Source organism: Scyliorhinus torazame, chromosome 8 (genome assembly GCF_047496885.1).
Source record: "Scyliorhinus torazame isolate Kashiwa2021f chromosome 8, sScyTor2.1, whole genome shotgun sequence".
NCBI lineage: Eukaryota > Metazoa > Chordata > Chondrichthyes > Carcharhiniformes > Scyliorhinidae > Scyliorhinus > Scyliorhinus torazame.
The window spans coordinates 217,840,654-217,855,228 of record NC_092714.1 but is presented as its reverse complement, the minus strand read 5'-3'; the positions used below and the strand labels follow the sequence as shown (position 1 = coordinate 217,855,228).

Here is a 14,575-nt window from a genome sequence, read left to right as displayed (position 1 = left end):
TGGGCCCCGATCGCGGGCCAGACCCCATCGGAGCCCCCCCCCAGGTGAAGGAGCGCTTTCCCCACCCCACAGGCCGCCCCCCCCCCGACCCTTCCCACAGAGTTCCCGCCGGCAGCGACCAGGGGTGAACGGCGCCGGCAGGACTCTGTCGTATACGCGCGGCCACTCGGCTCATCCGGGCCGGAGAATAGGCGGCCCCGCCGATTACAACGGCCCGCGGCTGGCGCCGCGTCAAACGCGCGGGTGCAAATGGCGCTGATTCTCCGCACCTCGGAGAATCGCGCGCCGGCGTCAGGGCACGGTTGCGGCGATTCTCCAGCCCGGCGCGGGGCTAGGAGGATCGCCCGCCAGATTGTTATTTTGGGAGGATTAAAGTGGAACAACACGTATTACATATGGTACAATTTTGAAAAGTGCAGATGAGCAGAGACACCTTGGCGCCATATACGCAAAATCTGTAAGGTGGCAATGCAAGATGATAATGCAATTAAAAGGCACATGGGTCATTTGGATTTATAATGATATAAAAACAAATAGATCATGCTAGAATTTAATAAGTCACTGGTTAGCTCTCAGCTAGATTACTGTTAATAATTCTGGGCACCAGACTTCAGGAAAGATTTAAAGATCTTATAAAAGGTTGGCTTGGAAAATGGAAGGCAATGGAAAATTGTGACATAGTGAAAACTGCTTATAACTTAACCAGGTAACCAAAATGTTTATGAACTGTTCAAGGAGGACTTCTTCTTTAAAAAGAATACAAGTAAAAATAACTGACCAAAGATGGCTACCACCTGTTGTCAGGTAGTATAAGTTGTCCAATGTTCTGGGAAGTATCTATTTCAATTGCACTGCAGACCGGCCCTGATATGCTGCATGGAATTTCACACTTGGGGGCATCAAGGTCCATTTCAAAAAGGGGCTCTTGAAAGAAAGGCATTAAAAATGTAAACTGTTGGACTTTAATTAACGAAAATTTTGTGAAAACAATGGGAACTGCTAACCACCCCAATATACCTAACAGACACCCAAAACCCCCCTGTGGAAGACAAAATACCACAATCGCCTAATGGTTTCTCGTGTCTTGGAATGTGTCAAATATTACAATAATGATGTTAATCAAATTCCTTTCTTGGAACATACAGACAGAAGGTTTAACAACTAGTTTCACCAAGCCAGAAGTCACTTGTAAAAACTGGTGAAGGAAGCCGCAAGAAATCTTCTCTCTCGCTCTCTCCGAAATGAAGACTGTCTCCAGCAAAGTGCAGTTACTTAAATTTCAATTCAACATCACAATTTTAAAGGAAAACAGTCAACTTCAAATGGCCACAACGTTCAACAAAATGCATCACAAAGACAAGAAAAGGATTTAATCGTATATTCTTTTAACTTGTATTTGGACACTAACTTTTCTTGCATCTGAAATTTGTGTGACTGTGTCATTGCCTTTTTTTCTTGGGCTTAGTAACCAATAAAGTTATACTTTCTTTGACTGAAGAAAACCTTGTTTGATTGGCTACATTTGGATTGGAAAAGGCATTTACACGTGAAAGAAATGTTCAGAAAACCTTTCTTGTGACTAACCAAGGGAGCTGAATAAAGGAGAGTCAGGTTCACCCCTCCTCCCCTGGTTGTAACAAGGTACAGAGATGATTTCCCAGGTTGTTGCCATGCATGGAGAACTTCAGTTATGTGGAGCAGTTGGAGAATTCAGAAATGTCCTGCTTAGAACAGAAAAGGTTAAGAGATGACCGAACAGAGATTTACAATATGACGACGAGTTTGGATGGAGTAAATAGGGAAATATTATTCCCCTGGCAGATGGACAAATAACTAGAAATCATTGTTTTAAAACCAATATAAAATGCTTTGTAGGGGAGATTGGGAGAAATGTCCTTTTCATTTTGAGCTGTTTGACAAGGTCTACATGAAAATGTGGTGGAAGCTAATTCAATGGTAAATGTGAAAAGGGAATTGGCGAGTACTGGAGAATGAGAAACTTACGTAGTCATAGACAAAAATGGGGATGTGGGACCATGCACGACTGTTCTTTCAAAGAGTGAATACAGGTACAATGGGTTGTTTGGCCTCCTTCTGTGGCTTAGGTTACTATAATTCAATGATTTTAATGTAATTTTCGCTCGAATTATCTTGCCTAATGAATTACAACTTCTCCTGATCTGGGATTTACATGATTCATTACATCAATTAATTTTAGTCATACTCTTCAAATTCAGCTCTTCCCTTGAGTTTAGTCATTGGAGCAGGTGGGATAAGGGTAAGCATTAAAGTCACGTATTCTCCCTATGCAACTCCTCTTCCAGCTCATCACTCTGCTTATGCAAAATGATGATATTTTGGTCATATTTGACACTGTAAATATAAATTATCTATTCAAAGTTTAATTGATGCACATCTAATTAGGGGCCTGGTTGCATCTCAAGAAAGTACAAGCAGAATATTCGGATGCTGGAAGTCTGAAATAAAAACAGAATATGCTGGATATAGTCAGATTTGGCAGCATTAGTGGAGAAAGAAACAGAATTAACCTTGCACGTTGAATATGACCTGCTGAATATTTTCTGTTTTTACTCACGGAAAGTTTTTTTAAAAACTTTTTTTTAAAATTAAAATTAAGGGGCAATTTAAGGTAGCCAATCCACCTACTCTGCACATCTTTGGGTTGTTGGGGTGAGACCCACACAGACAGAGGGAGAATGTGCAAACTCCACACGGACAGTGACCCAGATCCGGGATCAAACCCGGATCCTCAGCGCATGAGGCAGCAATGCTAACCACTGTGCCACCGTGCCGCCCACTTACTCACGGAAAGTATGTTTGCAGTTTGGGGATTCACATTATTGATTCTAGAACCCTTATGTGGCTACACTTCTAATCAAGTACTTTAAATTCATTTCACAATCTGAACACTGACTTCATTAAGATGAACAGAAATCTTTTCTCCGACAAAGGCCTAAGTAGAGTATAATTATATGACTAGAAGTGACAATTACTCATGTATCACCAGAACTTACTGATGACTTGTAAAAAACCATCAGCTGAATTGTATGAAACAGTTATTTATTTTGAACTCCAAAGCTGATTATTAGAATCAGCCAGGATATTACAGGCATGACAATTATTCCATTAATCAAGTATTACAGGAGTAACATTGCATTCAAATAAAACTTACATGACTAATTAAACAACGCCAAATAGCCCTTGGAGTGCACTTTATATTTTATCAGTTTGCAGCAGGCAGCACTTTCAAGATAGGTAACACTTGGTCTATATAATCCTGTCAATTTTCCTCTAACAAAGGTTTTCTGAGGAACCTCGCAGATGTCTAACCTAACCATCTGGCTAGGATAATGCTGAATAACAGAGGTCATTTAGTCAAAGGAGAAGTCTTCTTGGTACAATCTGGAATTTCATTGCTTGGGTTTTGAAGGCTGAATTGCCAAGACACAGCAGTCGCATGTCGGACAACATTAATTTTGCTCGTGTCCTCAATAACGCCCAGTTTTAGGATTATTTTTTAGCCAGAATCCATATCCCGACACTCTTTCTTGAATCATGAATCAAACAAATTCCCTCTGAATGGTTTAACAAATGAACTATGACTGGTGTTTACTGCGGGATTCTTAATAGTCGTGGAATTAAATGAGAAAAAGCTGTCCAGCCCATTGAGCAGGATTCTCCCAGGAGACCGTGCACCAATTGTGCTGCTGTAGACCGCACTGGGCAGTCTGTTCCACAAATCAATGAAGAAATTACCCTTTGTTTATTTAATCTTCTGATGGACGTGAACAACTTTCAGTGCCTGTGAACTTTGCACAAATCCCAGAAATTAATTGAGTACAACCGTCTCGTACCTTGAACTTATACATCAACCTCGTTCTTCATCAGATATTTTCCTACACCTGCACAAATACAAACGCACATCAAAAAATGGCTCACTCTGCCACCTCAGTCGGATCAAAAGAACAGCAGATTTTTTAAAGGGTTAAGGAGAAAGGGGGAAAAAATAGAAGCCAGGCCAGCTCTCATTTTTGGTTGCTGTTGATACCATTCGGAAAATACACCAGTGACTATCTTAGATGAGACAAGGAATAAGTTCAGCGGTGATGATCAAGTCACCTAGCTGCCTTCATTGACTAAGCTTACACAAGGATAATGGCTTTTTGGCAAAAATAATACAGTGGGTTGGTTATGCCTGTGGAACTTGTTAGCATCACGCAGCAGGATATTCAGGACAGAAGGCAGAAATTGAAGTTGATGGTGAAGTGGAGAAGGAAATAAATCAAATCAAGGGCGTGATTTAACAGGCAAAAAAGAGTCCCGTTTTGGGCATGTATAGTGGGGTCTTTCATAGAACCATCATAGAATTTACGGTGCAAAAGGGGCCATTCGGCCCATTGAGTCTGCACCGGCCCTTCAAAAGAGCGCCCTACTCAAACCCATGTCTCTACCCTGTGCCCGCTACCCACTAACGCCCACTTAACCTTTTTGGACACGAAGTGCAATTTAGCATGGCCAATCCACCTAACCCACCCATCTTTGGACTGTGGGAAGGAACCGGAGTACCCGGAGGAAACCCACGCAGACATGGGGAGACCATGCAGACTCCGCACAGTCAGTGACCCAAGCCGGGAATTGAACCTAGGACCCTGGAGCTGGGAAGCAACTGTGACACCACTGTGCTAGCGTGCTGCCCTTTCTCGGCGCTGACCCCTCTATCAAATTTTTTTTTTTCTGCCCTTGGTTGGGAACGGCCCGCTGAGGCCCCACTTACCTCATTTCCTGCACTGATGATCTAAGCTCATGAGTGATCAGGAAGTGAGCATCCATTTTTAGCTGCTGCACCAATCTCTCGACCCCTCGGACACCCCACCACAGCATCTAGACACCCTACTACCGAACTTACCTCTTCGGGGTCCTTGAACCCCCTTCACACCACCCCTTAGGGGAGGGGCAGGGCATCGCAGGATCCCTGGCATGGGCAACCTGGCACCCAGACACCTTAGCGGTCCCACCCTGGCAGTGCACTTACCAGTCTGGCGGGGCCACCCAGGCGCCATCACATTGCCCGGGTGGTGGCGCCAAGGTGCCCAGGTGGCAGTGCCAAGATGCCCAGGTGCCAGCAAGAGTTCCAGGGTATCACTCCACTGAGAGCCCGACCACCCAGGGGCCTCTGATGGCCTGGGAGACCTCCACCCAGGTGTTGTTACACTTGGTCCACATTTGTGTGGACCAGTGCCAAATGGCGCATGGCGAGGTCTCCCAGGCACAGGGTAGAGGGGCATGGGCGGCATGGTAGCACAGTGGTTAGCACTGTTGCTTCACAGCACCAGTGTCCCAAGTTCGATTCCCTGTTTGCGTCACTGTCAGCGCTCAGTCTGCACGTTCTACCCCTGCCTACGTGGGTTTCCTCCGGGTGCTCCGATTTCCTCCCACAAGTCCCGAAAGACGTGCTGTTCAGTAATTTGGACATTCTGATTTTCTCCCTCAGTGTACCCGAACAGCCGCCAGAATAAGGCGACTTGGGGCTTTTCCCAGTAATTTCATTTCAGTCTTAGTGTAAGCTTACTTGTGACAATAAAAATTATTATTATTATTGCAGTCCCCGGGCCTTGGCAGAATCAGGTGCTGACATATTTAAATGAGGTTAATAGCTCACTGAAATATGTTAATCTGGATCTCGCCCAGCGAGGGCAAGATCCAGTTTGCAACATCTCGTGAGATCTTGTTAGATCCCACGATGCAGTCCAAGCGTCCACCAAGTCGGGCGTGACGAGGCCATTAGTTCACACCCCGAATAAAGAAAGCAAAACCTTTTGTACTTTCCTTCATAATTTCTCAATCATGTGTACATATGAAAGCCAGTGAGTGTCACCAGGCTGCTTGCCCATTACAACCATCTTTGTTCTTGGTCTCATCTGATAACTTCCTATAGTGATCAATGTGTAGCAAGCTAACATAAGAGTAACATGTATTACTTTGTGTTTACTCCTTCAATCTCTTCACTGCTGCTTTTTATGTCCTCTTGGATTCTCTAATTTATTTTTAAAAAAACTTTCATCACCTATTCTTACCTTTGTTTTCCACTGTTTCTCTTTCTTATTTCTTTATTTTACCAAAGTGTCTGATTTGTTTTTCACTTACATCTTCCTCTAGGTTCAAGGTTGAAACAGGAACCTGCTGAACATTCAGCAGGTGAAACACTATCGCACAGACCAGTCTGATGAAAGGCGCTTCTCGAAGGTGACTGCCAGTTCAGAGGAAAATCATAGCCGAAAGGTTAACTTGTCATTCACTTTCAAATGTGCATCGACCTGTTACACATTTCCCATTTTTTTCCTTGTAGTCAATGCTTTTTCTGCTTCATTTGGGGTTCAGACAGCAATTACTCGGAATAATATTGTTAAGCAGTGCACCATGCTACAATAAAGCAAGTTGCCATGATTTTCAGAGAAAATATGCAACTTAGCATATCAGAGAAGGTAAACAGACAGCTTGTTTACATTCAGTAATTTTGTGAAGTATAGGAATTATAGGAAAGATGGCAAAGTGTCAGCCGTACATCATAGCTTCAACTGAAAACATAGGATCAATTTTCCACCAGTGTTCTCTGTGCATTACATGGACAATAACTTCAGATAACATGTTTAATGCTACATTTGCAGGCAAAGTAAAGGGATAGGGGACGATTCTGAAAGCGCGGTCGAGAAAGACAGACTTCATGAAGGCTTTTAAAGGTGGGGTGAGCTGTGATAAGAAGAAGGAACTTGGGGCTCCAGACAGAGGAGTTAAGGTGACTGAAGACGCCGCCAGTGGAAGTAGAGTGGAGGTATGAGAACAGGGGTGTGAGATGGGGGTAATGGAATTTAAAGAAGGTCAGATTCAGGGATGAAATGACGAGGGCTGGATTTAAACTTTGAAAGTCTTCAACAGGTAACATATGTAAAGTGGAAAGCTCTGAGAATGTGTATTTTGAATTCAATATGTTAAGGACTAAATCAAAAGATGACAAACAAGGATAGCAAAGGAATGATTTGAACTTGCTGACAAAGATTGGTATGGGTTCAAGTTTTTGAAGGATGAAACTGAGAATGGCGCTGAGAACTCTAGTCTAGAGATTATTATAGACTGAACAAAAAAAACAAATGTACAAAAAAAAGAACAGAAGATGGGCGGCATGGTGGCACAGTGGTTAGCACTGCTACCTCACAGCTCCAGGCACCCGGGTTGAATTCTGGCCTTGGGTCACTACGTTGAATTGTATGTTCTCCCCGTGTCTGCATGGGTTTCCTCCGGTTGCTCCTCCCACAGTCCAAAGATGTGCAGATTACGTGGATTGACCATGCTAAATTGCCCTTTAAGAGAACAGCGAGGTGCAGGTTGGATTCTGAGGATAGGGGGGAATGGGCATAGAGTGTTCGTTCAAAGGGTCAGTGCAGACACGATGGTCCGAATGGCCTCCTTCTACACTGTAGGGATTCTATGATTAGATCAGGATAGGCAATTCACTTCATTGGGCCTGCTCTGCCATTTGATAAGATCATAGCTTATCTGGTCGAGGTCCCAACTCCAACTTCCTGTTTCCCCCTATAACACTTGATTACCTCGTTGATCAAAAATCTATCTAACTTTGCCTTGATGAAGTAGCCTCTACTTTATTAGATGGATGAGTGCTATTCACTGGTGATGGGAGAGGGGTAAGGGCAGGAGTGGGCAATGGCTTACTTCTGGAAGTAAATACTCAGATTACAGATAGGGCACAGGGTGTGAAGTTGATCACTGGATTGAATAGGACACCGTGATTGTACATTATTTGGTTCAGTCAGCAAGTAGCTAAGGAGGGGGATGATAAAGGTGGTGAGGATCAGAGATTTTCACAGCAGCTGAGTTCAGTAGTTCTATTCTTTCCAATGTTCAATTTGTGGAAGTTCTAGTTCATGCACAACTAGATGTCACAGAGCATGAGAGGACAAGAAAGCGCTTGAACATTTAAGAACTAAGGAGTCACCGAAGTTGGTCTTGCTGCTGCAAGTCAGTTCAAGGATACTCAGCAGGTTAAGTGAAGGGTTTTTCAAAGGACACTGGAAGATTCAACCTGGGATGTCAGGGAGGAGGGAGCCAGTTGAACGCCGGAAGGGATTTGAGCTTGAATCTACCAGACTACTTATCATCTGAGAGCGTTGTGTAATGCAGAAGTGTAACTTATTTTTGTTTATGTTGGTTAATAAATGGGGATGATTCACTTTTTGTAGTTTGAGGTATTAGTCGCTGATGCACGATCAATTGCACAAAGACTAAAGTTGGGTACAACTGTGGCTTTATTACAGTCAGATGCGTGGCCTCCTGCTGCAGCTGGCGCAATGGCAGGGCACTGGATATGCATATTTATACAATTCTCTGTGGGCAGAGCCAGCCGGCAGGAGCTACCGGCGAACCTGTAGTGCAGGTCCTACCTTACATCTCCTATTACAGTGGTTCACCACATTCATCCCCTGTTAAAAATGAGTCCGGCGGGGGTGACGTGAAACTATATACAATTACTGCAATTATGTACAGTGGTAGGGAAAGAAAAGTCCATGTTGACGGTCCGGAGTCCGTCAAAGGTTCAGCCGGTCAGGTGCTTTGGTGCTTTGTTGGGAGCGGCGTAATGGTGGCGACAAAATCGGTGCTAGCGGTGGTGGAGGTGGCACCGATGGCTGTGGTGGCGGTGCTGATGCTGGCCAGTCATCGGGGAACTCCGGGAGCGTGCCGAAGTCCTCTTCATCCTCTTGTGCGGAAAAGGGGAGGGGGGGGGTGGTCTGGTGGGATCAATATTGGCAGCGCGGTGGGAGATGGGGGGAGGAGTGCATTGGTGGGGGTGTGTGTTGGGGTGGAACCTGACGGAGAGAGTGAGTCTCTTACTGACCAGGTAATGCCTCCAATGCCGCACAGCTTCAACGATAGCTTGGGCCTCCTTTTCGACGGATGAGTGTCGAATTTCCACGGCATGAAGGGAGCGGGAAAAGAATGCCATGGGTCTGCCTGCCTGGTTTAGAGTGGCGGCAAGGGCGACATCTGAAGCATCGCTTTCTACTTGGAAAGGCAGTGGCTCGTCCACTGCGCGCATCCCGGCCTTGGCGATGTCTGCTCTGATGCGGGCGAAAGCATGTTGTGCCTCGGCCGCAAGAGGGAATTGGGTGGACTGAATGAGTGGGCGGGCCTTGTCTGCATAGTTTGGGATCCACTGAGCGTAGTAGGAAAAGAACCCCAGGCAGCGTTTGAGGGCTTTGAGGCAGTGGGGGAGGGGAAGTTCCATGACGGGGCGGGCTCGAGAAGTCCGTTTTGGACTAGAAAGCCGAGAATGGCTAACCTGGTCGTGTTAAACACACACTTCTCTTTGTTGTAGGTCAGGTTCAGAAGAGTGGCAGTGCGGAGGAATTTATTGAGGTTGGCACCGTGGTCCTGCTGGTTATGGCCGCAGATGGTGACATTATCTAAGCACGGAAAGGTGGCCCACAAACCGTACTGGTCGACCATTCGGTCCATCTCTCTTTGGAAGACCGAGACCCCATTTGTGACACCGAAAGGGACCCTAAGGAAGTGGTAGAGGCAACCGTCCGCCTCAAAGGCAGTGTATGGCTGGTCCGACTTCCGGATGGGGGGCTGGTGGTAGGCGGATTTCAGGTCAATTGTTGAGAAGACCCGGTACTGCGCAATCTGATTGACCATATCAGATATGCGTGGGAGGGAGTATGCGTCGAGCTGCATGTACAGATTGATGTTCTGGCTGTAGTCCACGACCATCCTGTGTTTCTCCCCAGTTTTAACCACTACCACTTGGGCTCTCCAGGGGCTGTTGCTGGCCTCGATAATATCCTCCTTAAGCAGCCGCTGGACTTCAGACCTGATGAAGGTCTTGTCCTGGGTGCTGTACCGTCTGCTCCTAGTGGCAACGGGCTTGCAATCTGCAGTTAGATTGGCAAAAAGGGAGGGGGGATCGACCTTGAGGGTCGCAAAGCCGCAAAACGGTAAGGGGGGGTAAGGGCCAGCCGAATTTGAGGGTGAGGCTCTGGAGGTTGCACTGGAAGTCCAGACCCAACAGGAGTGCAGCGCAGAGATTAGGAAGGACATAGAGGCGGAAGTTACTAAATTCTACGCCCTGGACTGTGAGGGTGACTGTACAAAAGCCTCGGATCGGGACAGAGTGGGATCCGGAGGCTAGGGAGATCCTTTGATTGGAAGGGAGGACCGCGAGGGAGCAGCACCTTACCGTATCTGGGTGAACAAAGCTTTTGGTGCTCCCGGAGTCCAAAAGGCACGAGATCGCGTGGCCGTTGATTTTAACCGTCGTCGCTGCGGTGGCCAGGTTGTGCGGGCGAGATTGGTCCAACGTCATCGAAGCGAGCTGCGGGTAGACATCGGATGCTTCGGGTGGCGAGCGTGTGCGGTTCCGATGTCGGGATGTCCAGAGACCCTGTGGGGGACAAGATGGCAGCGCCGATGGTGCACACATTGCGTGGTCGGCACAAGATGGCGGCGCCCATGGTGGCGGCGCCCATGGTGCACACATTGCGGGGTCGGGACAAGATGGCGGCGCCCATGGTGGCGGCGCCCATGGTGCACGCATTGCGGGGTCGGGACAAGATGGCGGTGCCCGTGGGGCGCACGTGGCCGAAGGGAGACAAGATGGCGGTGCCCACTGGTGGCACATGGACCCGGGAGGAGAAGATGGCGGCTCCCATTGTGCATCTGGCGTGGGGGAGGTGGCGATAGTGGGTGCGATCTCAGCGAGTGCACGGGCCTGGCACACCGCCGCGAAGTGGCCCTTTTTACTGCAGGCTTTACAAACTGCAGTGCGGGCTGGGCAGTGTTGGCGGGGGTGCTTCTGCTGACCGAAGAAGTAGCAGCGGGGACCCCTAGGGTGCGCGGATCGGCGTGCGGCGCAGGCATATTCAGAAGGCAGGGCCCCGGTTGAGGAGGTCGTCAGCGGGGTCCCGGAGGGGTAGGAAGGAGTAGAAGGGTGGGCAGCGCGGTGGGAGGGATACGATTTTACGTTACGGGATGCGACCATCATGGAGAGTGCCAAGGTTTTCGTCTCCGCCAGTTCGAGCGTGGCCCCTTCCAGTAATCGTTCTCGGATGCGGTCCGACGCAATCCCCATCACGAAGGCATCGCGCATGAGGAGATTCGCGTGTTCGGCGGCCGTAGCGGCCTGACAGTCACAGTCCCGGACGAGTGGAATTAGGGCCCGCCGCGTGTTCACCTTCTGCGCGTGGTGTTCCTTAATGAGTTCCATTTCTTTTGTGTAATTCGTGGCGTCTTGGATCAACGAGAACACGTTGGAGCTCCGTCTGGAGTACAGGACATTTATCTTCTGAGTCTCCGTTGGCTCGGGGTCCGCAGCCTTGATGTAGGCCTCAAAACATGCTAGCCAGTGAGTAAAGTCTTTTCTGGCATCGGGCGAGTGTGGATCCAGCTGCAGGCGATCGGGCTTAATTCGGATATCCATTCTGTGGAAAATCTGACTGTAATAAATTGATGCACGATCAATTGCACAAAGACTAAAGTTGGGTACAACTGTGGCTTTATTACAGTCAGATGCGTGGCCTCCTGCTGCAGCTGGCGAAATGGCAGGGCACTGGAGGTCATGCATATTTATACAGTTCTCCGTGGGCGGAGCCAGCCGGCAGGAGCTACCGGCGAACCTGTAGTGCCGGTCCTACCTTACATCCCCTGTTACAGTGGTTCACCACAGTCGCCTACTAAGTAATGTTATTCTCCATTGATTTTAGTTTGTTGCATTAAAAAAAACTTAAAATGCAATCTTCTAATAATAATCTTTACTAATGTCACAAGTAGGCTTGCATTAACACTGCAATGAAGTTACTGTGAAAATCCCCTCGTCGACACACTCTGGTGCCTCTTCGGGTACACTGAGGGAGAATTGAGAATGTCCAATTCACCTAACAAGCACATCTTTCTGGACTTGTGGGAGGAATTCGGAGCACCCGGAGGAAACCCACGCAGACACGGATAACGCGCAGACTCTGCACAGACAGTAACCCAAGCCGGGAATCGAACCTGGGACCCTGGCGTTGTGAAGCAACAGTGCTAACCACTGTTATACTGTGCCGCCCCTGTGATACCATCTCAGGTCACTGGGAACTGTATTCCTTTTTATATGCTATACATCTCCACAGGGATCATGACACAGCACGCATATGGAAACTGACCCCAGATGGAATTTGTTGACATATAGTGTTGTTGTGGACAACATGTAAATGAAGAAAAAGTAGAGGAATCATGAACAGGCAGGAGAATTCATTTTGTTGAAATTTGCATTGAGATGGAATAAATGTTGATGGTCCTGCAGTGGAGGTAGAGTGGCCGACTACGTCTAACACTGCAGAGGTCAATGTTGACTGACTCGGGTCTCAGTCACAAAGATCGACATTAGCAATTTCCACTAGAGCAATTTCACTTCTGTGAGGCTGGACAGATACTGAATTGGGGCGCGTTAATGAATTTGAAAACTTGGATATGTAAATTTAGCAAATTTTCCTCTCTTGGAGGTTGGAGCTTTGTTTGGTTCACAGCATTGCGGGTACGTACCTGTACCACATTGAAAACCTCCCAAGTGCAGAAAGTACCATCTGGATTAAATAGTTATCTCAAAAAAATGTCAAAAGAGAAATCTGGCCCAAAGAGCAAATGTATGAGGTCATTTGTTTACGACCTCTGGCATCCTGTGCTACAGAGTGGTTAGCTGCTGGCTTATACCAGTGATTCTCCACAAAAGAATCCTTTCCATCAGAGACAAGCCATGACAGAAGGTGGTGATGCAAGGTTATGCACTTCTGAGCAGATAGGGGAGCAGGTAGACATAAAAACAAGTGAGTCTTTTCCAATGCAACTCTCTTGAATATGATTCATGCAGATACATTCCAGCTGCATTGAAAATGTTGGGGGCATTTCTAGCCCTGTAAATGGTTAATCCTTTTAAAATAAAATAATTGCACTGAAAGCACAATTGAACAGCTTTAAAATTTTTGATTAATTTTCTCTGCAAACCTGTAATTTTACTTTATAAAAATTTTGAATAAAGAAATCAAATATAATTTTCTCTTCGCTTTAAATTTGCAAAGACGCTTCAGTAACAGGCTCTGCAAACTTTTACCAGTTTTCTTTCCTTTCTATAATTCAAGGTAAATTATCATTTTCATTAAATGCCTGTCCCCAGATTAAAGCAGTCAACATCGGCCAGGATTTTCTACCCCTGCCCGCCCCCGGTGGTGGGTTTTGCAATGGCGGGTGCAACTCACCATTGGCCACCGGCTGTCCTGCTGAAATCAATGGGCATTTGCGTTGCTCGTTGGCCATGCTGCCGGGAACCCATGGTGGGGAGAGGGGTCCCTACAGCAGGACTGGAAGATCCTTCCTGTGGAAAGGACCTGAACACCCAGCCATAATAAAGACAGAATATTGGAAATGGTCAGCATATCGGGCAGTATCTGTGGAGAGAGAGTAACACAGTTAACATTTCAAACCGATGATCTCCAGTTCATGAGTTCTGATGGGAGATTATCTAGTTGAAACATTACCTCTGTTTATCTCTCCACAGATGCTGCTGGGTGTGCTGAGCATTTCCAGCATTTTCTGTTTTTATTTCAGATTTTCAGCATTTGGAGTATTTTGTTGATAGTGACGAACCATGAAGTAAGCACAAGCTGTTATTACAGATTTACCTCAATTAATATTTCCTGATTAGAAGTAGTGGAGGACAAACAAAAATGGAAATTAATGGACTAAATGAATTCAACTTCAGGATGTTCGTAGGGAAGCATGGAGCGTTTTCCAAATAATGCCACTTAGTAGCTCATGCAAGAAAGCCATGTCAACGAAAAACAGTAAGTTCCTCATTTCATTTCTAGAAGATTAAATAATTTTTTTGCAGTTGAGTTTAGAATATGTTACCCCCCCCATCCCTGAAGACAATTGTATTTTGTGTACAAACATTTCAATCTTTTTCTCTCACTGCTTACCCGAACCAGCTGGAGGGGGAAGGGCCCTCTGGAGTTTTCTGGCACATTGATTGGAGGAATGACCCAATCTCTCTTCTGTCGTTTCAGCCCATTGGAGCTCTGATGTTGACGCCATGGAAACAATGTGTCATCAAGCTGCTTTGAAGGCTCGGGAGGCACATTATTCTTCTCACCCTGTTCATGAAATAAAATACAAAACTCTTCAGATATGAATTGAGAAAAACAGTTATTACAATGGCCCTAGCAGTCAGTCAAACTTAAAGAAAATTCACACAGGAAAATGAATCAAAATATTACAGCTCAACAACTTGATGCAATTTGCTAGCACCTATTTCATCGACACATGGACCTGAAATTATCACATATAAGTCAACTTGGATGTTGGAACAGTTACATTTATACAATAATTACCACTGCTTTTGAAGATATCGAGGCTCAAGCAGCAGGGTTTTCCCAAAAACTTGTGAACCATTTACTATAAATTTGATATTCAAAATTAGGGAGCAAGAAGACATTGTATTTCAAATGCAGTA

At 46.2% G+C, this 14,575-nt stretch overlaps 1 protein-coding gene across 3 annotated transcripts in view; it reads right to left on the bottom strand.

The window, feature by feature from the left end:
• Positions 1 to 14,575, bottom strand: part of LOC140428374 (cadherin-4-like) — a 1,038,564-nt gene that overhangs the window by 427,503 nt on the left and 596,486 nt on the right. For all 3 annotated transcript variants that reach the window (XM_072514764.1, XM_072514766.1, XM_072514765.1), the window contains one exon: positions 14,043 to 14,216. In XM_072514764.1, coding sequence (XP_072370865.1) covers positions 14,043 to 14,216 — 174 coding nt within the window. The remainder of the gene's footprint in view (positions 1 to 14,042; positions 14,217 to 14,575) is intronic.